At 43.3% G+C, this 25,113-nt stretch overlaps 1 protein-coding gene across 11 annotated transcripts in view; it reads left to right on the top strand.

Annotated features, from left to right (window-relative positions):
- The window catches only part of LOC147031175 (E3 ubiquitin-protein ligase HECW2-like), a 207,798-nt gene that overhangs the window by 123,123 nt on the left and 59,562 nt on the right, over positions 1-25,113 (top strand). For all 11 annotated transcript variants that reach the window (XR_015056708.1, XM_085875988.1, XM_085875995.1 and 8 more), the window contains 2 exons: positions 15,876-15,978; positions 20,109-20,205. Coding sequence is in view for 10 of the 11 variants with exons in the window: in XM_085875988.1 (XP_085732114.1) it covers positions 15,876-15,978; positions 20,109-20,205 (200 nt within the window). In the remaining variant the exon portion in view is untranslated. The remainder of the gene's footprint in view (positions 1-15,875; positions 15,979-20,108; positions 20,206-25,113) is intronic.

Here is a 25,113-nt window from a genome sequence, read left to right as displayed (position 1 = left end):
GCAGTTTCCCGGTGCGATGGGCGCAGTTTCCCGGTGCGATGGGCGCAGTTTCCCGGTGCGATGGGCGCAGTTTCCCGGTGCGATGGGCGCAGTTTCCCGGTGCGATGGGCGCAGTTTCCCGGAGCAATGGGCGCAGTTTCCCGGAGCAAGGGGCGCAGTTTCCCGGTGCAAGGGGCGCAGTTTCCCGGTGCAAGGGGCGCAGTTTCCCGGTGCAAGGGGCGCAGTTTCCCGGTGCAAGGGGCGCAGTTTCCCGTGCAAGGGGCGCAGTTTCCCGGTGCAAGGGGCGCAGTTTCCCGGTGCAAGGGGCGCAGTTTCCCGGTGCAAGGGGCGCAGTTTCCCGGTGCAAGGGGCGCAGTTTCCCGGTGCAAGGGGCGCAGTTTCCCGGTGCAAGGGGCGCAGTTTCCCGGTGCAAGGGGCGCAGTTTCCCGGTGCAAGGGGCGCAGTTTCCCGGTGCAAGGGGCGCCGTTTCCCGGTGCAAGGGGCGCCGTTTCCCGGTGCAATGGGCGCAGTTTCTCGGTGCAATTGGCGCAGTTTCCCGGTGCAAGGGGCGCAGTTTCTCGGTGCAATTGGCGCAGTTTCTCGGTGCAATTGGCGCAGTTTCTCGGTGCAATTGGCTGAGTTTCCCGGTACATTGGTCCTTTTTCCCGGTACATTTGGGTGTGTTTCCCGGTACGTTGTGCGTGTTTCTCCGTGCGTTGTTCAGGGTACCCTGAGAGGCGCTTTACCCCTCCCCAGTAAAGCATTCATCTTAAACTATTTTAATATACAGGTTTTATTGTGTCGCACAACAGTTACAATAACTAGTCATTGTGTCTGTATGTGCTCCATAATTGTCTTTGAACCACTAAATTTGTCACTAAATCCTCTGAGACATCTTATGCAGCATTTGTAATGACTTCATCATTGCCGAATCTTTCTTGACGGCGATTCCAGACTTGCTCCAAACCGACATCAGGGTTAGAAATGTAGACTCGGTTAAGACGCTCTGCAAGTGCTTTGGATTCTGAACCATCAGCCATATGTTGGAACATGAGGATAAGCTGTTCATCGGATGCAAACGGTACTCCTCTGATAATATTTTTGAAGGCCGCACATCATGTCGTGAATTTCTCAGGCTTATCGTCAAACACAGAAATCCCATTTGAAATTAAGTCTCGATGAGACAAATAGTTTCCACAGTCCTGCATGACAAGCATCACTGTTGGCATTGATGGCTTGACTTTTCGACCCAATAGTGAATGGCGAGACACTGGCAATGTTGTTTCCAGTTGTGTGATGCACGTCCTTGCAGCATATACGGATACATCATGGGTGTACTTTGGAGTTGGTGAGAAATAACCCGATTGGTTGTCAGTTGTAATCCCACTGGACGGCGACGCAAGGACAATGTACACAGTGGGATACTGAGCGGTCGTAACCAGAGCTGGGTTTGTGACCCACAAGCTCATAACAGGGCACGTTAACACAGTACAGGTCGACGTGCAACCGTGACATGTAGCATTGGAGAAGGATGATGACATGAATGTTGTGTGTAAGGCATTATTTGGTGTCTCGTAAGTTGAGTATGATAGACAAGGAGCTGGCTTCATATTACACTGAGCACACAGAACTTACCTGTTGGACATGTTTAATGTTGATGAGTTCTCCATGGATCCTGGTGCTACAGTGTTGACGGCTGTTGAGAGTCTCTGTCTGAAATAACACTCGTTCAAGCGACTTAAGGCCCGGTCACACCTTGATGTTTTAGCCAGCGATGGCAACGTATTAAAATGTATGTAAAACGCTGGCTTACGTTGAACTTTTGATGTTTTTTTTTAAAGATTCGGACGTATTTATAACGACTTGGTCTTATGTATAACGCATTGGTAACGGACACAGAATGTTTCGTTGTGTTATAGATAACTTATACCAACGAATGCTGAACCTGTTGTCGGCCTACACAACCGATGCCCAACGATAGTCTAACTTAGGCATAGCGCGTTGCATGCATCGCCGACGATGTCGTGACGTAGCCTATTAAAAGGCTGACTCACAGCGATTCGAATCATAACTGCCGTAGAAATGGAAGTGACAACATCGCGGTCACACCTTGGCGATCTTGCCAGCGTATGCCGACCTAATAAAAATGTGTCTAAAACGTTGGGGCACGTCAAATACGGTATGAGTAAGTTTGGTATACGTGAGTACAACGCTAAAGTACGCTATCATACGTCGTAGTAAGTAGAGTACGTCAAGAAATTTTAAACATGTTCAAAATTTTACGACGTACTCGGCGTATGACACACGTTCCGCATGCGATGGGGATAAGTTTTACACATGATATGCGGACGCTTACACACGTCCACAAAGGCTACTTATAAGCTACTCATAAGTCGAAACATGTCGCGGTAATGTCTTTTTTACGCTAAACTTATTTCTAACTTATGTTTGACGTGCTTTGAACCAATTCTTTACGTAGTCCCAACACACATCGACGTATGTAGACGTATTCCAATGACGTCTTCCGGTCGACAAAAAAAAAATTAACGTGTTTCTTTCTTACAACTGCCATATAAAGACGTGTTCCCAGCGGTTTTGGGAATTGGTATATAAAAATGCTGCTCATAAAAGGGGAACCCAACAGTGTTTTCGAGTCCTTTTTTGAGTCGATGTCCATGTCAGCAGTAACAGTATCAGTATCAGTATCTTCTTCTTCTTCTTCTTTCGGCTGCTCCCTTTTAGGGGTCGCCACAGCGGATCATCCGTATGATCCGCATAGTGATTTGGCACATGTTTTACGCCGGATGCCCTTCCTGACGCAACCCTGGTCGCCTCTTACGACACAGGGATATGGTACACCTATTTTGACCGGGGTATACACCGGCCCAGTACACTGGTACTCATTTTGCCGACCTCGGAAGGATGACAGGCTGAGTCAACCCCCTGGTGTATTAATTCAGTGGCCCAACGGGGCTTGAACTCAGGACCTTTTGGATCCCAAGCCGCTGCCCTAACCACTGCGCCAACACCAGGCTAGTATCAGTATCAGTATCAGTGTTAGTATTAGTAGTAGTTTGTTCATGTTGGCAGTAGTAGGTGAGTGTGAGGGGGAGGGTGTGGGTTATGATGGATCGTCCTTGCGTCCGCGTGTCCACGGGTAGGAGACATCTTTTCACCATTGTTCGAAGTTCTTCGCGGCTAATTTTTTATGGTGCTTTTTCAACAATGAGCTATAGCTTGTTTTTACGATTTAGGACTATTCATAACAGGTTGGACAATGCACAATGAACTAATAATGTGCATAGAGCGCTTTGATTACTTATAGATACGATATACCAACGAATAATTATCGTGTAGCCGGCGTTCACAAACTATGCCCAACGATAGCCTAACTTATCCATATCGTGCGGCAGTTTATCTTTGCCGGTGATGTAGGGTTTGCTATTCATAGGCTGCCAGTCAACGATTTAAATGGCTGCATCTCCACTATTGAAAGTAGACGCTTGCGCTCAACAATTGGATTTTTTTTACACTCAACGACTTTTAAACGGTACCACTCAGCTATTTTCATTGTTTACAATGAACGATTTAAATTGCTGTCACTCGCCTTTGTTTTTTGACGCTGGGGTTTTGAAATTTGAAGCGTTTCTTCTGAACGTGTTAAAACGCTCAAACTCGACTATTTTAAATAGATGCTGCCGATGGACAATTGGAATCATAGCCAAGCTAGACATCGAAGTGTGAACATCTTCGTCATGCCGAAGAAAAGTTTGAAGAATGCTACAAATAAGTGTCCTGGCCGTGGCCGTGGACGCTGACGCAAGGACGATCCATTATACCGACGTCTTTCAGCCTATGAGTAACTTAAAAGTACCGTGTGTCGATGTGTGGCAACGATCGCGTAACGTGCCAACAACACGTTAATCATAGGTTAGAAATAAGTATCGGGTACGTTAAACATTACCTCGGCGTGTCTCAACTTATGATTAACTTACAAGTAGCATGTGTTGACGTCTGTCAACGATCGCAGACCGTGCATCCAACTTGTGGCCAGCGTAGCGGAACCTGTGAGTCATACGCCAGCATACGTCGTGAAATTTCAAGCATGCAAAAATTTGAGGACAACCAAAAAGTACAACGTTTAAAGCCAACGTACAACGACGTATGGCAGTGTTTTTCAGCGTGCTCTCAATGTTATCAAAACTTACCCATAACATATTCAACGTGTGCCAGCGTTTTAGAAAAAAAATTCAAAAATCGGCATACGTTGGCTAAAACGTCAAGATGTGACCGGGCCTTTAACTGTGTCAGCACTTACCCGGGTAACCAGTGGAAAACCTTTAGTACTGTCTTCCGATAAAATGCATGGCAGTGAAGACGTGGAATCCCTGGACAAGAGCATTCCCACCTTTACTGCAGTTGTAGGTAATCCAGCTGCCGAAATATTGTCAAATTTGTTCCAACGCAGACTGTCAGTAATCACCTCCAAGCAGGGCCGAGCCACAGCAGCGCCTTCCCCCTGCTTCAGCTGTTCGAGATATATCTGTTGCTGTGTAGCTTACAATTGTTGCTGCATCTGTTGCTGCTTAAGATGACTCTGTTGCTGCATCTATTGCTGCTTGAGATCACTGTGTTGCTACATCTGGTGCTGTTTGAGTAGCAATTGAGCTTCGTCTGATATGCCTCCCAAGGCAGCTCAAACAGAGGCCTCAGCTGCTTCTGCTATGGCCTTCAACAAGAGCGAAGACCTGGAAGAGTTGGAGGAAACCCAGTCGCCAGTGACAGACCATGTATGAAGCGACCTCCTCAACATTGCAGCTCTTCTTCCTCCCGGCGGTGAGACTAGTGTCAAGTTAGGTTTTCACTATCCTGGAACGGTCTACGTCTCCCGATTCTTGAATAAGAATGCTCCAGGCAGTTTAACCAACAATTGTGGAGGTCTAAATCACTTTTTCTTTATTTATTGACCCAATGGCGGTACTATAAAAACTTGGCTGCAAAGAAGATTGCTCAGGCTCAGGTGAACTTCTATGAGAACTCACTGGGTGATCGAAGAGCATCTGATCCTTTGAGGTGGCATCATGGTATCCAGATGCTTGCCCACAGACTCCGTATACCGTCTCCTGTCATTGTGCCAACAATTCCTGAAGGTACTAATGAACAAATAGCTAATGCAATCAACGACAAATTTTCTTCGACATCACAAAGCCGGCCACCCCTACTTGTTCACGAACTTCCGTCATATCTACCTGCTGAAAAACCACCTCAAGTTGAAGTGTGGGAGATGTGCCGTGAATTCAGCAAAATCAATGCAAGGAAAGCAATTGGCCATGATGACGTTCCAAACAGACTTCTCAAGGATTTTGCATGTGAACTCGGTATTCCCATCACTGATATATTCAACTTATCGTTGAGAGAGGGCAAACTTCCACAAATCTGGAAAGTCACTGATGTGGTTCTTGTCCCAAAGGAAAAGCTGGCTGTTCTCAAAAAGTTGAGACCTGTATCTTAACTTCTCAGTGTGCGTAGGTTTGCGATGCATTTGTTGCCAGATGGATACAGGAAGATATGATACCCAATATTGATGGACATCAGTACGGGAATCTTAAAGAGTCTTCAACAACACACTGTTTGGTTGAAAAGATGAATGAATTCCATGAGGGCTCTGATAAAAACTGACACAATTGGGAATCTCGTTGTTACAGACTTCTCCAAAGCGTTCGACTCCATCGATCAAACAATTGTCACAAAACTCATCAAACTTGGAGTCAGAAGAGAAATTCTATACAGGTTTCATGTTTCATTGTACGTTATACAGGTTTCATGTTTCATCGTACATTATACAGGTTTCACGTTTCATCGCACATTCTACAGGTTTCATGTATTATCGTACATTATACAGGTTTCATGTTTCATTGTACGTTATACAGGTTTCATGTTTCATCGTACATTATACAGGTTTCACGTTTCATCGCACATTCTACAGGTTTCATGTATTATCGTACATTATACAGGTTTCATGTTTCATTGTACGTTATACAGGTTTCACGTTTCATCGCACATTCTACAGGTTTCATGTATTATCGTACATTATACAGGTTTCATGTTTCAGTGCACCTTATGCAGGTTTTATGTATCATCATACATTATACAGGTTTCATGGTTCAGTGTACATTATACAGGTTTCCTGTTTCATCGTACATTTTTCAGGTTTCCTGTTTCATCATACGTTATACAAGTTTCATGTTTCAGTGTACGTTATGCAGGTTTTATGTTTCCTCATACATTATGCAGGTTTTATGTTTCCTCGTACATTATACAGGTTTCCTGTTTCATCGTACATTATACAGGTTTCCTGTTTCATCGTACATTATACAGGTTTCCTGTTTCAGTGTACATTATACAGGTTTCATGTTTCATCTTACATTATACAGGTTTCCTGTTTCATCGTACGTAAAACAGGTTTCATGTTTCATCGTACATTATACAGGTTTCCTGTTTCATCGTACATTATACAAGTATCATGTTTCAGTGTACATTATACAGGTTTCATGTTTCATGTTTCATCATTCATTATACAGGTTTCATGTTTCATCGTACATTATACAGGTTTCATGTTTCATCCTACATTATACAGGTTTCCTGTTTCATCGTACATTATACAGGTTTCATGTTTCATCGCACATTATACAGGTTTCATGTTTCAGTGTACATGATACAGGTTTCATGTTTCATCGTACATTATACAGGTTTCCTGTTTCATCGTTCATTATACAGGTTTCCTGTTTCATCGTACATTATACAGGTTTCCTGTTTCATCGTACATTATACAGGTTTCCTGTTTCATCGTACATTATACAGGTTTCCTGTTTCATCGTACATTGTACAGGTTTCTTGTTTCATCGTACATTATACAGGTTTCCTGTTTCATCGTACATTATACAGGTTTCCTGTTTTATCGTACATTATACAGGTTTCCTGTTTCCTCATACGTTATACAGATTTCATGTTGCATCGTACATTATACAGGTTTCCTGTTTCATCGTACATTATACAGGTATCATGTTTCAGTGTACATTATACAGGTTTCATGTTTCCTCATACGTTATACAGATTTCATGTTGCATCGTACATTATACAGGTTTCCTGTTTCATCGTACATTATACAGGTATCATGTTTCAGTGTACATTATACAGGTTTCATGTTTCATCGTTCATTATGCAGGTTTCATGTTTTATCGTACATTATACAGGTTTCATGTTTCATCGTACATTATACAGGTTTCATGTTTCATTGCACATTATACAGGTTTCATGTTTCAGTGTACATTATACAGGTTTCATATTTCATCGTACATTATACAGGTTTCCTGTTTCATCGTTCATTATACAGGTTTCCTGTTTCATCGTACATTATACAGGTTTCCTGTTTCATCGTACATTATACAGGTTTCCTGTTTCATCGTACATTATACAGGTTTCCTGTTTCATCGTACATTATACAGGTTTCTTGTTTCATCGTACATTATACAGGTTTCCTGTTTCATCGTACATTATACAGGTTTCCTGTTTCATCGTACATTATACAGTTTTCCTGTTTTATCGTACATTATACAGATTTCCTGTTTCCTCATACGTTATACAGATTTCATGTTTCATCGTACATTATACAGGTTTCCTGTTTCATCGTACATTATACAGGTATCATGTTTCAGTGTACATTATACAGGTTTCATGTTTCATGTTTCATCGTTCATTATACAGGTTTCATGTTTTATCGTACATTATACAGGTTTCATGTTTCATCGTACATTATACAGGTTTCATGTTTCATCGCACATTATACAGGTTTCATGTTTCATCGTACATTATACAGGTTTCCTGTTTCATCGTACATTATACAGGTTTCTTGTTTCATCGTACATTATACAGGTTTCCTGTTTCATCGTACATTATACAGGTATCATGTTTCAGTGTACATTATACAGGTTTCATGTTTCATGTTTCATCGTTCATTATACAGGTTTCATGTTTTATCGTACATTATACAGGTTTCATGTTTCATCGTACATTATACAGGTTTCATGTTTCATCGCACATTATACAGGTTTCATGTTTCATCGTACATTATACAGGTTTCCTGTTTCATCATACATTATACAGGTTTCTTGTTTCATCGTACATTATACAGGTTTCCTGTTTCATCGTACATTATACAGGTTTCCTGTTTCATCGTACATTATACAGGTTTCTTGTTTCATTGTACATTATACAGGTTTCCTGTTTCATTGTACATTATACAGGTTTCCTGTTTTATCGTACATTATACAGGTTTCCTGTTTCCTCGTACGTTATACAGGTTTCATGTTTCATCGTACATTATACAGGTTTCCTGTTTCATCGTACATTATACAGGTATCATGTTTCAGTGTACATTATACAGGTTTCATGTTTCATATTTCATCATTCATTATACAGGTTTCATGTTTCATCATACATTATACAGGTTTCATGTTTCAGTGTACATTATACAGGTTTCATGTTTCATTGTACATTATACAGGTTTCCTGTTTCATCGTACATTATACAGGTTTCCTGTTTCATCGTACATTATACAGGTTTCCTGGTTTATCATACATTATACAGGTTTCATGTTTCATTGTACATTATACAGGTTTCCTGTTTCATCGTACATAATACAGGTTTCCTGTTTCATCGTACATTATACGATGATCACCTGTCTCTGTTATCATCTGAGCGCAAGCGTTTGGACATTGGTATAACAGCACTCTCTTAGGTTCGGAGACCGGATTGCAGCGAGATTATGCTGAGTGGTTATACCGACTATTGGTCTGGTCGCTCTGATGGTTACCATTCCCAAGGAGTTGCTGTAGCTGTGTCCAATAAGCTGACTCCAATGATAATTGAGGTAACACCGGTTAACAAGTGTATTACGAGACTAAGGATTCGTCACTGGTTGGGTGTCATTTCCCTGGTCTCCGACTCCGACTTATGCTCCGTTTATGCTCCGACTGAGGCGAGTGACCTCACCGTGAAGGACACATTCTACGCCACGCTCGAGTCTGTGGTTGATCATTGCCCCAGACGAGATACACTTCTCGTCTTGGGGAATTTCAATGCATCGACTGGAACTGATAGGGATGGTTATGAGATGTGTGTTGGTCCCCATGGGCCAGGAACTATGAAACAGAATAGCACTAAGTTCCTTGACTTTGCAAGAAGTCATGGACTTAGGGTGGCCGGTTCATGGTTTCAGCGCCCACAAGCTCATCGCTGGACTTGGTATTCCAACGCTGCCGGTGTGGCAAAGGAGAATGACCATGTCCTTGTTGATGGTTGCTGGAGGATGATCCAGAACTGCAGGGTCTACCGGAGTGCTCAATTCCTCAATACTGACCACCGGCTTGTTGTAGCAACTCTTAAGTTGCACCTGAAATCCAGGAGAATGGCACCATCCCAGCCCAGGCTGGATGTTGGCAAGCTCAAGGATGAGAGGGTAGCTGAGGAGTTTGCGAACAAGCTGAGTGGAGATTTGGGGGATCTGGGTGCTTTGAGAGGTCCTGAAGAGTTGTGGAGTGACTTCAAGACCACCGTCCTTGATGTTTCCGGTGGATGTCTTGGAACTCACCGTAGGGCAAAGAAGAATTTTGTCTCTCAAGGGACACTGGATACCATTGACCAGAGTCGCAGGGCCAGGCTGAATGGCAGAGTGGAGCTGTTCAGGGAGCTGAGGCGTAAAACTGTACGTGCGCTAAGGGTGGACAAGGAGGCCTATGTGTGAGGCATCTGTGAGGGGGTAGAGCATTACCTGTGGTCAAGAGATTCTCGTCCTGCTTACAGGGGAATTCGCGCATTGCATTCATTCAAACTCATTCCTCTGTGTGCTGCAGTTAGAGCAGAAGGTGGAAGGCTCTTGACAGAGGAGTCCGAAGTGAAGGTCCGCTGGGCCGGTTACTTTGAGCGGTTGTACCAGGCTGATTTACCAGCTGTCAAGTTGGACGTCAGGGGTGTTACAATCCCTGTTGCTGATCATCCAATCAACTGTGGTCCACCTTCGCTTGTGGAAACACAGGCTGCGGTGGACCAGTTGAAATGGGGTAAAGCTCCAGGGATCTGTGGCATCCATGCTGAACTTCTCAAGGCTGGTGGAAATGCTGCACTCGTGTCGTTGCATGCAGTTCTGTGCTCTGTCTGGAACACGGGCATCATCCCAACTGACTGGAAGAGGGGCCTTGTTGTCCCTCTCTGGGAAGGGAAGGGTGATCGCCAAGACTGCAACAACTACCGAGGGGTGACGCTGCTCTCAGTGCCGGGCAAGGTCTTTGTTCGGATAATTCTTGATAGGGTTCGCCACCATCTGCTTGAGCACCAGCGTCCAGAGCAGTCAGGCTTTAAATCAAAGAGGTCAACGATTGACCGTATCCTTGCTCTTCGGGTCCTCACCGAATACAGGCTAGAGTTTCGGCAGGGGCTGCTTGCAGCCTATGTTGATCTCTGCAAAGCGTTCGATTCAGTGAATCGGGGTGCCCTCTGGAGGATTCTTGGTCTTCGTGGGGTGCCACCAAAACTGATAGATTTGATGTCTGAACTCTACTCTGGTACTGAGGGTGCTGTGAGATGTGGTGGTACCATCTCTGACTCATTTCCAGTTGTTCCTGGAGTTCGTCAGGGGTGTGGACTGGCCCCCACAATTTTCAGCACTTGTATGTACTGGATTCTAGGGAGGATGTCTGAGAGATCAAGCTGCGATGCATCGTTTGGGAATGTCAAGATCTCTGACCTTGATTTCGCAGATGATGCAGTCATCTTTGTGGAGACTTTAGATATCCTTTTTGGGGGCCCTCGAGGTGCTGAACAATGAGGAGTCGGAGCCGCTGGGATTATGGATTTCCTGGGTCAAAACTAAGATCCAGGCTTTCAATTACATCTTGGATGCTGCTGTCCTGTCTGTGCCTGTTTGTGGTGAGGATGTTGAGGTCATGGAGAGATTTTCTTACCTTGGCAGTGATATTCATGTCTCTGCTGGCTGTGAGTCGGAGTTCAATAGACGTCTGGGTCGGGCCTGGGGAGTCATGGATTCACTGGATAATGGGGTGTGGCGCTGCCTGTACCTGTGTGGGAGGACGAAAGTCTGAGTCTTCAGGTCCTTGGTGCTTCCAGTCTTGCTCTATGGATGTGAGACTTTGACTCTGAACAAGGATCTGAGACGGAGACTTGATTCCTTTGGTACCAGGTCTCTTTGGAGAATCCTTGGCTATCGCTGGTCGGACTTTGTGTCCAACGATTGCTGAGGTTGCTGAGAGACTCAAGTAAGATTTGTTACCTGCATAGTCCGTGAGCATCAGCTGCGGCTGTATGGACATGTGGCTCGTTCTCATGACGCTGATCCTGCTCACCAGATTCTCTTAGTGAGGCAATCTCGTGAGTGGAGGAGGCCAATGGGCCGACCACGTGCCTCGTGGTTGCAGCAGGTTGATCGGCATCTCAAGGAGATGGGGATGGGCCAGGAATCTGCCTGGGGGGTAGCCAGACGGAGGCCCCTGGAGTACCGGGGGAAAGTGGACGCAGCGACGTGCTGCTCCGGCGCATGCTGCCATTCCTCACCTGACCTCAACCATTTCTCAGATATCCTTTTACCGATCTTGTTCAAACTTGGCACACAGACAGTGAATAATGGCTTACCTTGGCATGTCACCTTTTTTTTTGAGATCAGATCCAAGATGGCGGACTGGCAGCCATTTTAGTCGGAAAAAACCCGGTATTGAACACGTCTTCAACTATGTGTCGGACATGCGTTTACTCATGTTGTTTATAGTTGGCACACAGATAACGAATGCTGGCTTACATGTGCACGTCATTTTTTGTCTTTTAGAGATCAGATCCAAGAGGGCCGACTGGGAGACTGGTGGCAATTTTAGCTGAACATAAATATGGGCTTGCCCCTTAACTCTGAACAACAATATTACTAAAACAATGGGGGCTATGACATTTTATGTCTTTTTTTACTTGTTTCAATTGAATTTAATTACATACTTGAACACTGTAGAACACAAATCGTTTTTGACACTTTAAAAATTCTTCGATTCAACAGTACTCGGACAAAATATTACGACATTGTACGTTATCATGACCAATCAAATTTGCCACGAGCAGACCCCACCCATGTCCTTTTTTCTCAAGATTGTGTGGGGTAAGGAATTCCATGAACTTTCTAGAGCTGTACATTTCATCCTACATGTTTCATTGTACACTCGGTCCCCTATATACGCTCGAAATGTGTTTCCAAAAACCCTTGTGTAAACCGGCAAAGTGCAAATTGAAAGTAGTTTTTCGTATGAATAATGTTACAAATTGAGGATGTGTTTCTGGGTGGGAATTTTCACTCATCCTGAAATAATCAAATTAAATACAGTACATAATTATAATAAAATAAAAAAACGCATAATAATAATAATAATAATAGTAATTTATTATTATTATTGAATGAATCTTTCCAGAACATAGTTATCTGAAGATACCTGGCCGGTTTCATGCGTTGCTGGCAGGATTTCTTTGCTTGCTGATGGAGTTTCCTGGATATTTGTTGAGGTTGAAGAAGGCCTAAAGTATACTAACAGAAGAATGTTCCTGTACACCATAAAAAATTACACAAAACGATGCTGACATGTACCCTAGCAATCTAATGGTCAGCCAACATGTGCCTTGACAAGTTCCCCAGTTTACCCATGAATATCCAGAACTTGTACGTACATACTATACACTGCATGCACAAATTGCCGTGCACGTGTACTGAGTCACGTGACAGCGCTACACATGGTACTGAGCAACTTGCAATGCACCATGATTCGATGAACCATCCCAGCTGTGAAAAACATTTTTATTAACATCGAAATGTCAAAAACATCATGCCACGCCTTTTGGAAAATGAACATCATCGTGCTATTGGCATGCTTGAGACACGAATGCCACAAAACGTTGTGGCTATTTGTTTTGGTGTTCATTAGAACATCATACACTCACTCTGGAGATGTTATCAATAAACTGGAAACATCAGAGACCTTCCACAATCTTGGCAATCACGTGTGACGTCACGTCGACAGGATAACCATATCCGGTTGGTGCACCTTAGGAATCGGTTCCAAACGGCAAGTTTGACAGCTCGCAGCATCCCTGGCTTGTGACCAATCAGTACCAGAACTGTCAGGAATCGGTTATGCGAGCATAACATCCGGCCATGATATTCAGCAGTACATCCAATTTTGTTGCCATGTCGTCAACATGCGTGCCGAGCTTGATGTAGTAAATGTCTGAAGTTCATGTGACAAGATTGGTCTGCTATCCTCTTTGCAGATGAGTTGAAGTTCCATCCTGATAGTAGTGATAGCCGTTGTCGCATTTATCGATGGGAAAGAGGAGCATTACGCTAACACATGTTGTGCAACGTTCATCGTTCGGTGGTGGAAGTTTAATGGTATGAGCAGGTATCACCGCACATCACAGATTCAAGCTGGAGGTCAATAATGCCAATTTGACAGGTATTTGGTACCGTGATGAAGTTCTGCATCCTCACGTCCTCCCATTTCTGCAGGTTCATGGACGTCACATAACACTTCAATCGGATAACGCGTGCAATCGCATCACACAAATGGTCACCGACTTTATCGCACAGCAGAACATTTCCACACTTCCCTGGCAAGCTGTTTCACCTGATCTTTCTTCCAGAGAACATGTGTGGGATGAAATGGAACGAATATTGTACAGTCTTCAAAAACAGCCGGTGACATTGGCCAAACTGTGGCAGGACTTGGTACAGATCTGGAATGGCATCCCTCAAGCTTTCTTCAACCATCTTGTGTCCTCAATGATGCGCCATTATCAAATGTGTGTCAACGCAAATGATGGTCACATCAGATACTGAGCTATTAATTGACTTTTGACCGCACCACTCTTCGAGCCTGAAGAGACATGTCATGTCACACATGGGTTGACATTGTCATGTCGATTTCATGTTAATCAATCACCAAATATTGATATGACCAAACAACGTGATGTTTTGTTTTCATTTCCCATTCCACGTAGGTATAAATGATGCGCAATAACTTTTTTCCACCAGTAGAGGTTAAAGAGCAGTCTGGCCAGCCTGGATCATTATCAAACTCATGAGCACATTTCATTGACTTTGATCCTTGTTGCAAATACTTAAGAGTTTCTCCATATTCCCCATTATCGTGTCTCTGCTTCATAATTCGAAGAGCACTTCCTGGGGTCACACTTTCAGCACTCAACTTTCAGCATTCAACTTTCAGCATTCGACTTTCAGCATTCAACTTTCAGCACTCAACTTTCAGCGGGGGAGGTAGCCCAAGCGTGCGGCCTATGTCTATGAGATGCTCCCCACGCTTGTGCCTTTCACAATATCTATTTTCACGTCCAAACTAGTGGCTTTATGAACCCTCTTGGCTGTAGTATTTACTGGAGTATTTGCGAGTTGTTTTTCCACTCATGATGAAGGGTTTTGAAAAAGTTTGACGAAAAGGAAAGTGACATCGATTGGAGCATCTTTGACCCAACGCTGCCCTGGGTAAGCGGAGCAACACTTGTGCGGTGAAAAAAATTACAAAGTGTAAATAGAAAAGTGTTCAATACTTTGTCAACAGCATTTAGTTTAAAAAGCGTAAATATAATGACCATAAGTAGAGGAATACCTCTTGTTTCATGTTACATTCTCCATGTTTTAATTCCACATGTTACATTCTCCATGTGTAATTCCACATGTTACATTCTCCATGTTTAATTCCACATGTTACATTCTCCATGTTTTAATTCCACATGTTACATTCTCCATGTTTAATTCCACATGTTACATTCTCCATGTTTAATTCCACATGTTACATTCTCCATGTTTTAATTCCACATGTTACATTCTCCATGTTTAATTCCACATGTTACATTCTCCATGTTTAATTCCACATGTTACATTCTCCATGTGTAATTCCACATGTTACATTCTCCATGTTTAATTCCACATGTTACATTCTCCATGTGTAATTCCACATGTTACATTCTCCATGTTTCATTCCACATGCTACATTCTCCATGTTTAATTCCACATGTTCATTCTCCATGTTTAATTCGGCCGAGGCCGAACGAAGTGAGGTTAAGGCCGTTTAGTCCAAATATATGAAACTCCCTGCAACCCATGCAAACTGTGAACTGAGTTTTTGGAACACCGGCCGCATTTTCCATCCAATCGTCATGTTATTGTTGAAAAAATTTCTCCATGGGTAAGCACTTCTATGTTGAAACTTTTGTCTCATTCGCTCACGCGGTTGAAGAGAAAATGAATTTGAAAGTGAATATCGGTGAAAAGGTGAGGGCCTTGACCGACTTTCCACAGCATGCTCAAAGATGGCTGTGGACGCCCATTACTTGTTGGACAGGTTTCGTCGAACAAGTTTCTTGATGCATTATATCGATTTCATGATACATTCTACAGTTTTCATCATACATTGTACAATGTTTCATTGTACATTGTACATGTTCCATAGTACACATTTCATTGTGTGTATTGTATAAGCAGCAGTGTGTGTCATTTGAACTGTTTGAGTTTTGTAGCATTGAAAATTACCTGCCATTATAGATACGGTACAGTATTGTCGTTTCTGTAACTCCCGTTATATATACATACACATACAGTATGCATGGCTTGAGAAACCTTTGTTGTCATTCAACCATCCATGGCATCCCTCGAACATGAACGGTGCATGCTGTCTACAAGTATAAATATACGTACGGTCGTTCACCCTCGGTCAACTTTGTCTCTCGTTTATTCCTCGGACGACATTGTTATCCCCTCCCTTCTTCGACCACCGCAGGTAGGGGATGAACCCGGGCTACACGGTCCCCCCGTGCTGCCACGGCCGGCTAGCACCTTCACCGCTGGCGCACGAAACACTTACCACGATGGCGTTCCTGTTGGTATGATGCTATGAACAATTTGGGGGTGGAGGGGTTTGTTATCCCAGTGTCACGATGAAGTGTAATTGGGTTAAGGAAGATTACTTCACCTCAAAGAAACTGAGGTTGTGGAAACACAGCTACTTGGCTGAGGTCATGTGGCCTTCAGCAATCATGTAACCCAAATATTGTAATTGAAAACTGTTTCTTGGACCTTACAACCAACTCTACACTTCATGCTGTTACTATCGTCATAAATATATTGTTTAACAACAGCAGCTATCCCAGCTACCCTAACATCTGCCATTACTATGCTTCTGCTAAAGAAACAATTCCACCATCCCATTCTTATTAAAATTTCTATAGTGTGCCATTGCTCGCCCGTCTTCATCTTCGCGCACACTGAGCGGACACTCTTTTCTGGAACCATGTCTATGTCGGTCAGTTCTCTCAACCAACTTCCTCATCTATTGGGATCACTCAAGGTTCATTTCTCGGACCGGTTATTTTCACCCTGTCCATTTCTCCTTTGGGCGACATTACTCACAGTCGTAACATCACGTTTCACTGCAACGCTGATGAGACTCAACTTTATCTGTCTTTATATCTCGGAAATCCTGCACTTATTAGTCCCCTACATGTTTCACTGGAGGGAGGCTTGCTCTCCGTCTGTCTGTCCATCCGTCCCACCTGTGGTTTTTCAGACTTTTTTTGCCCATACCCTTGAACATATTCAACTGAAACTTGGTTATCATAAGCTACAGAACATGTTAGTGTCGTTATTATCATAAGATACGGAACGAGTTCGAGTTTCAGGACGTTAACATCATCAATTTTTCACAGAATTAAGCCATTTTTAGACTTCAAAATATCACATCGGTGGGGGACATGCATTGCAAAGCAATTCTCGCTCTTGTTATTTCTCTTTCCTCTTGTTCGGTAAGCTGTTGGATTGTGGTTAACTTACAACCTTCTCCAAAGAAACAAAATGAAAACAGAACTTCATGCTAATATGTTTCAACCTCCTCCTCCTCCTCCTCCTCCTCCTCCTCCTCCTCCTTCTTCTTCTCCTCCTCCTCTTTAACGGCCCCAATTAAAACAGCCCACCTTCATGTGGGATTATCCGTGGGAACGGTTCTGGCCCAAGTTTTTCTGAAATCGGCTGGCCAAGCCTGAAGTTCGAGTGTGGCGGCAATTTGTAATTTGTTCATGCTACAGGTGATGAGTCGCCAACTCTTCATGACACCGTGAGATCTTTAATGTCCATTAACGACCATTCCTGGTCGACGGGTTCTCCAGTTTGACGTTCATCCAAAGGACGGCACGCACATTGATGCCTCACCCTGCAAGGGAAACACAATGATGACAGTTTATAACTGGGTCGGGATTCAAACCCAGGCTAGACAACTCAGAGAGTGGTGTGCATACTTCTCGGGAATCCTGCCAGTCCACCTATGTTTGCTTTGCCATCTGCTCTTGATGAAATGTAACCTTTTCACTCGAACCATGAGCCCTCGCATGCCTATTCCAGTTGCACATATCTGCAATCTCATACTATCCAGACCCCACACTATGTTTTAAGCTTCATGGTTTGTTTTGTTCTTTAGCAGGTCTTGCAAATTCACACAAGCACACCGGTCACGCAATATTTGCGAAATTTGGTTCCTGCGTCAACCACAAAATGGCCAAACCTTGGTATGCTCTTTAATTAACATTTATCTCGATCATTGTAAGTCACTATTTGCATTTTTCAGAAGTCTTCACCTTCACCATCTCCAATTAGTTCAGAGTTATTCCACAATGTCGGTCACGTGATCAAGGCAAACTGTCATACCCCACCAATTTCACAGAGCTTCATTGTTACCTCTCCATTAAATGGTGAATCATCTTTCAAATCACAATGCTAACTTTAAAAGCCCTAAATAGCACTTCCTTGTTGTACATCGCCGATTGTCTTGAGCCGCGGTCCCCTCTAATTATCGATGCCCTGCGTTATTGCTCTTCTTCTGTCCTCTGCAGGACTGAAAACTTAGGTATGTGTCCCAGCTCAGGAACTCTGTCCCAATTGATATTCACTGTGTTCCAATTCTTACTGTTTTTACAAATCTCAAGACTCGTCTTTGAAACAAGCTTTAAAGTAGTGTACGATTTTCCTTGAGCTTGGACTCCAACTCCTACTGCTTCACCAATCCGACTCGCTAGTTTCGTCCTCCAATCAGTTTGAATTTATCTACCTCGAGATTTACCTTCTATTCTATCTCCATCTCAAGTTTCTAATTAAGATTTTGTCCAGCGCTTTTTGATCGTGTGTTGTTAAAAGTTGCCATGGAGTACGATAGTACTCAATACATACTACGTAGGGATGGCACGGGAAAAAAACCGCCACCCATTCCAATGTGTGCAAAATGTACATACAGCAAGCCCGCCATGAACGTGGGTTTCGGCATCGCGGTTTCGCTCTATCGCACATGTCAAGTACTCCCCATGGGAAATAAGTGATCTTTTTGATGACGTCAGGTGGCTTCATTATGACATCATAATTGTATATGTCAAACGCTTTGTCTGACCAGTATGAAAATTTTTGAGGGTCATCTTGGGCGAAATTGGATGGGGGGGGGGGGGGAAATTGTTGACATCATCGGTGACATGGTTCGGCAGCCATGTTTTTTTATTTTTTTTTAAAAGGCTTCAAAAATCTTCTTCCTTGAAATGGCTGAACAGATTGTAGGTGAAACTTTACAGGTATCATTGTCTATCCATGAGGAACAAGAAGTTACGCACCTCTGATATCATAGGTCACGTGGTTTGGCAGCTGTAATTTTTTGAAGAATAAACCTTTAAAAATTCCCTACTTCAGAACGCCTTCACAGATCGAGGGTAAACTTCACCCACATGTTCCCCAAGCCTTGGGGATACCAGGGTGTTGATAAATAATTGATCGGTCACATGGTGTGGCAGACATATTGGATTGAACAAAAATCTTTTTAAAATTCATTCTCTTGAACTGCTTCATCCATCCTTCCATCGGGACCAGACTCTGTACAGAGCGTCGGTGCTGCCGAAGCGGTCTCCTGGTCTATTGGACACGATCCTGGACAGGTCGCCACTCCGACACAGGATACTCCAATGGCTCAATCGTCCCAGCAAGCTGATACTCATCTTGCCGACCTCAGAAGGATGACAGGCTGAGTAAACCCCACCTGGTATTAATTCAATGGCCAAGCAGGATTTGAACTCAGGACCCGAGGATCCCAAGCACACCTCCCTAACCATTAAGCCAACACCAGGCATACGGTTTCATCAATCAACATGAAACTTCACAATTATGAACCAGTCATCATGGGAAATATTTGTTTTTAAATTTCAACATAATCGGACGCATGATCCGGCATCCAGAATTATTTGATATATTGAATGTGGGTTCATGGATTTTTATAAAACTTGGTTCAAATATGTGTTATGATGTAATAATCCCATTAATAATGTGGAGGCATATCTGTCGACATCTCAACTTCGAAGAGTGCCATTCTAGTTATAGTATTACATTCCTCCTTCCAGCTTTTACACTTTTTCAATCCTCCCAGCACCCTCCTGCATTTTTCTCTTGTCCTTCCCCATTTCCCTCCACTCAATTTTGTTCCTCCGGAACTTACACCCTCTCCCACCAACCCTACGCCTCCTACTCACTCTCCTTCAGTTTGAAAAATCTTTTTTTTTCGCCTTTCTTCTTTCCTCACATTATTCTTGGACACTCCCATGTAATCGTCTCTCCTTGAATAGAAAAAGCCCCGTTTCCTCGTCTTTTCTCAGAGCAATGATGTGACAACACGGCAATAATTATTATCATCACTCGACACCAAACGGTCCCGAACGCAGCTCGTCATATCCCAGGATATTTTGTCTATAACTAAGTGCAGTATTTGAGATGTGGTCGAAGTAAGCAAACCTCACTGTACCCCACTGGCACAAAAAAAAATTGTTTCCTAAGAATAGAGCTTTCATTTAAATTTCTTACCTTGTCATTTCTGTCCCTCTTCTGTTAATTGAATAGAAAATGATCCCATTGTTTGGCCACCCTAAATGTGATTAAGATATGATTGTAGATTGAACATGCTCTTTGCTGTTGTTGTTGCTGTTTCTTTTAATCGTAGCATACAGTGACAAGATTGTGGCATTCCTCAGACAGCCAAACGTATTTGAAATCCTGCAGGAGAGGCAGCCGGGGCTAGCAAGGCACCACACATTAAGGTACTTCGCACGCAAGACCCTGTGAGCAGGGTGTCATCTGTGTCTCGGTTGAAATGACAAGTGAATGTCGTGGTGTGGCTTCTAATTGGACATTTATTAGGTCGACCATTTGGAATCTTTTAGAACACAAAGTCTTTGTTCCTCATCCACTGTAAGTGTTTCTTATGTTTATTTTGGAGAAAAAAAAACTAGATTTGTTTCCTGGTTTCGAGGAGAATGGCTCTGAGAGGTCATTGTCACTCTGGTTTACGCTCGACCTGGCTTTAAATCGCAATACTTATAGTTTTACGATTAACCAGCCAAAGCAATGTTTTGACGGCCTCCTCACACCAGTGTTACATCGTGTCACATCATGAAAAGAGGTTACAGGCATGAATGTGGTGGTTAGTGCATGTTTGTAAAAGTGACTAATGACCGAGTGCCACCTTCGTTCTGGGTGTTGCCTGTTATTTCTAAACGTCATAATGCTCATTGGGCGGTGAATGACAAATGATTGTTTTCTGTTTCTCGCACGCATGGCTGAGCACACGTTTTGTTGGAATGAACGTTCCTCGTGTTGTTATTGTGAGGAGCATGGTGTCATACCTTCGCAACCACGGTGACAAATCCAAATGTGTCACAGATTTCGGTTATTTTGTGCCGTGGTCTGCATAATATAAGGTTCGTTTTCATGGGCCCAACATTACAGGGTTTTTCATTCATTGACAAGGATCTTCGAAACAGCATCTGCTGTATTATTATCAATCATTTTCTCCTTTATTATACATCATCTAAACTGTCAGTATTATTCTTGCATTGTTACAAGGATGCTTCAAATTTGACCTGAACTTCCGTTAACACTTATAGCTAAGTTGCAATTACAAAAGGAATATTTGTATTACTTTTTAAAGGTTTCCTCCATCTTTGGACAAACACTTGTCCCATTGGAGTGGAAACTTTCTTAATACCCTCGGTGTAGAATTATTTAAGAGGCCATTGCAGGAAATAATCTCTCCGATAATACGCCAATTCATACATCCGTCCCTCGGCGTGTAGCATTCCTTTCCACCCATTGGTTGTACAGCTGGCCCGACTCCACCCACACTTGTCCCGTGAATAATCATACGGCCACCATGTTGGTGCTTTGCAGAGCCAAATACCTCTTCGGAGCTGTCATATTCACAATCGCCATGCCCTCCGTACAAGTGTTCCCTTCAGTGTAAAACGACCAAAGCAACTGTTAATACGATCATTAAATATTGAAATGTTGGAGCCGATAGGCATCACGGGCCTTGTGAAGGCCACAATAAGTATAGGCCTCATGCTTCAGGCCTCTGGTGCCAGCTTACAGGCCATTCCAATTGGAATTGATCCGAGCTACTTAACCACAATGTGCAGTATATGGGCTGTGGGAATGTTTTTGCTTCAAGGCCGGATTATCCTATTTTTATTTTCAGGAGCGATTGAGGCAGCGGTCTGTTTTGAACGATTTTCTCCTAAACGACTCCACCATTGACCATAAAACCCGTCATTATAAACGTTTTTGTCCAAGAAGTTCCAGGAATCTCGTGAGATTGTGAAATCCCTCGTTATTTACTTTTAACGGTGGATAAAGAAGGTTGCCGATTTACTTCGGGGATGCATTCCTAAAACCCGCGATGTTGTACGAAACGACGTTATTCAGATGCGATTTTCCCATCATGGTGTTATAATAAGGGGATGCGTTGCCATGGGAAAAAAAAATTTGGTTGCCCTAACTTTACTTGACCTTCATTTAAGTACATGTTAGAGACAAAAATTAAACAAATCAATACACAGAATGTTTGAAATTATGTATGGAGACGCATAGACAATTTATTGATGCAGGTCGAGAGTGGAGGTGTCCAGGGAGGGAGAGGCAGGCACGAGCGTGTTTCGGTGAACGTCTGAGCCACCTTGGCGACATGCTGGTACTCCCTCACACCCGGCACCCAAATGGCAGTTCGAGTGTTCACCGCATCCGACGCGGGGTGCTTTCTGTGTGCCCACTAATTGTCCTGAACCCAGTCTATAGACCAAGTAACTACTGTGCGTATTCAATAAGTATACAGGGAGGGAGAACAAAGGACATGGAAGTCTTTATTTACCCAGGTTATTCACAAAGAAACGCACACGGGGTATCAGACGAGCGGAAGTACACTGCACTTAATCTTGAACGATGTTCTATCCACTGGCAATATTTTAATTGACTATTGTCCCATAATGTGTGAACCACATTTGATCGAAACGGCACAGATTCGACGTAAATTGGTGACTTACATCAAGGTCCACAGAATCAGAAATTCATGTTTGGTTTGATGAATAGAAATGGCTTCACTTAACCCTCAATCGTCCTCTTCTCCTTGAATAAATATTCTTCACCCTTCGAACCCTCGTGGCCATTTTACCGGCCGCTATTCAAACCTCCATATACCCGAGCAGACTGATTTTTCTCCGGGGAACCGAGGGTCCAAGGAGTTCAGGGGTCAAAGGGTTAAAATAAGATTTTAATGATTTTTTGGTGTCCTCGTACGCTCGATTGACCTCACCTCCAAAAAATTGGCGATGTGATTACGTCATATATCATGTGACCCACCACGTCATCTCGAGGATACTTTTGCTCTGGCACTTATCTTTACATGCGGCCTATAAATGCTCTGAAAAACTCTGAAAAAGTGCTAAGAATGCCATCTTGATGCATAGTTGCTGGTTGTAGCAATACTGTACAGCCAGAGATGGTGTGAGAATGTGCGTTTTCCCAAAATATCCAACCGTAAGGAAAATTTGGACTGCCTAAATAAAACTGACCAGAAGAAAGTGGAATGGCCCATTTCGAAGATAATTCGTATGACACCGGCCTGTGTTCCCAGTTTTGGATGAGTTCATTGAAGTGATTGAAAGCCGACGCGATCCCCACAAAGTTTCCGAGATGATTCTAAATGAATGGAAAATAAGGAAATGGACAGAACAGCTGTGGACAATGGGCCATTCAAAAATTACTTAACGTGTGGGGGATGTATATACAACCGTTACGGAGTGTTACGAGGGGGTGGGGGTGTATGTACAAGCGTTACGGAGTGTTACAAGGGGTAGGGGTGTATGTACAACCGTTACGGAGTGTTACAGGGGGTGGGGGTGTCTGCCCAACCATTACGGAGTGTTACAGGGGGTAGGGGTGTATGTACAACCGTTACGGGGGTGGGGGTGTATGTACAACCATTACAGAGTGTTACAGGGGGTGGGAGTGTATGCCCAACCGTTACGGAGTGTTACTTGGGGTGGGGGGGGTGTATGTCCAAGCGTTATGGATTGTTTCGGGGGGAGGGGTGTATGTCCAACCGTTACGGAGTGTTACTTGGGGTGGGAGGTGCATGTCCAAACGTTATGGATTGTTTCAGGGGGGAGGGGTGTATGTCCAAGCATTACAGAGTGTCACGGGGGGTGGGGGGGGAGGGTGTATGTATTGCATTGTAACTCATATCTGGACATGAGATTTTTTAATTACTAAATTGATTCTTCACCATTGAGAGATATGGCCAAAAACGATATATAGCACCATATTCAAAAAGTTGTGGACGAGTTATTACAAAACTTGGTGGATGAGTTGGTTGATTGACGAGAACAAACCAATTCTGTTTTGGAAGTCCGGATAGAGATCCGGAATACCAGTGTTATCCAAAACTTCACCTGTTCAGTCTGCCGGAGGTATGCCTTCCACCGAGTGCAGTTCTTTCGTTACTAACAATAATTACAGAGAGGTGTAATAACAAAATACCACTAATCTCCACATTTACCATGTTCTCGCGCTATGATTTACCACTTTACCAGTTGTTATTGCCGAGTCTTTCTTCGACGCCGACCCAATTGTTGTGAGTTTGAGGTATCTCATGACCTCTGGTTCATACATGTAAGGTATGACAGCACCTTCTATATCGTGATTTTGACGATCGTCGTAATCTCAGGATTCTTGCGACTCTGAAGGGCCATGATATGTAGGAGCCATGCTGTTGCTGTTTTGATCATGGTTTCTGTGGGTGGTGGTGGGAGGGTATTGAGAAGTTGTGGTGGGGAGAAGTGCGGAGGGTTGAAGCCTTACGGTTGGAAGGGGGAGGTTGACGACTTGTGGGTTTGTGAACGAGGGGGGGGGGTGTTGGAAGTTGAGGACTTGAAGGCACATTTTACATTGCGTGGATGTTCAGGTTCCCTGCTAGTTATAATGAGTGTTTAATGTTCAACACATTGTTGCGTTGATACAGGAAATGTGTAATTATGGGTATTGCTTACCAACACCACAATGATGTTGTTTTTCTTTTCCGAACGAGCATTTTGTTGTTTTTTATCGACTTTTCAACACTTCATTAATTTATTAACTGGCCCTCAAAGTATGTATTTTACGAACAACTTGATATCCAGTTCCGATTGGCTCGCACAGTTTGTACGTGATTGACTTTACCCTATAAAATAAATTGATTGTCCTGAAAGGCTCCAAGTCAGAGTCAAGGAAACAGCAATTTATCCAACAGGATGGTCATGTGGGATCAATATCAATCGATCAGTCACCATTTGGAAGCATTTATGCAGTCAATGCAGCGAATTGTCATTTTGGAAGGGAAAGAGAAAGCAATAGTAGTGATGGTGTTTTAGGAAAGATTTAAAAAGCATCGTTGATGAGGGTTCGAGGATTTTAAAAGAGTTCTACCGTTAAAAAGCAAATCTGAGGATCGCTCGATCCTGAAAAATATTCATCCGGATGGGAGGAATTATCAGGAGATTCTCTTTGTAAGACAAAAGGGATGTTGGAGTGGCACAAGCTGTGATTGGGAAGAAATGTTCACAACAACGAATTTATTATTATCAGGAGTATTTTTCTTTTTGATACGTTGATGGACTGGGAGGTAGTGGAGTGTCCTG

This window comes from Eptatretus burgeri, chromosome 3 (assembly GCF_056783735.1).
Source record: "Eptatretus burgeri isolate ZD-2024b chromosome 3, Ebu_testis_v1, whole genome shotgun sequence".
NCBI classification, from domain to species: Eukaryota; Metazoa; Chordata; class Myxini; order Myxiniformes; family Myxinidae; genus Eptatretus; species Eptatretus burgeri.
This window is presented reverse-complemented; position numbering and strand designations above follow the sequence as displayed.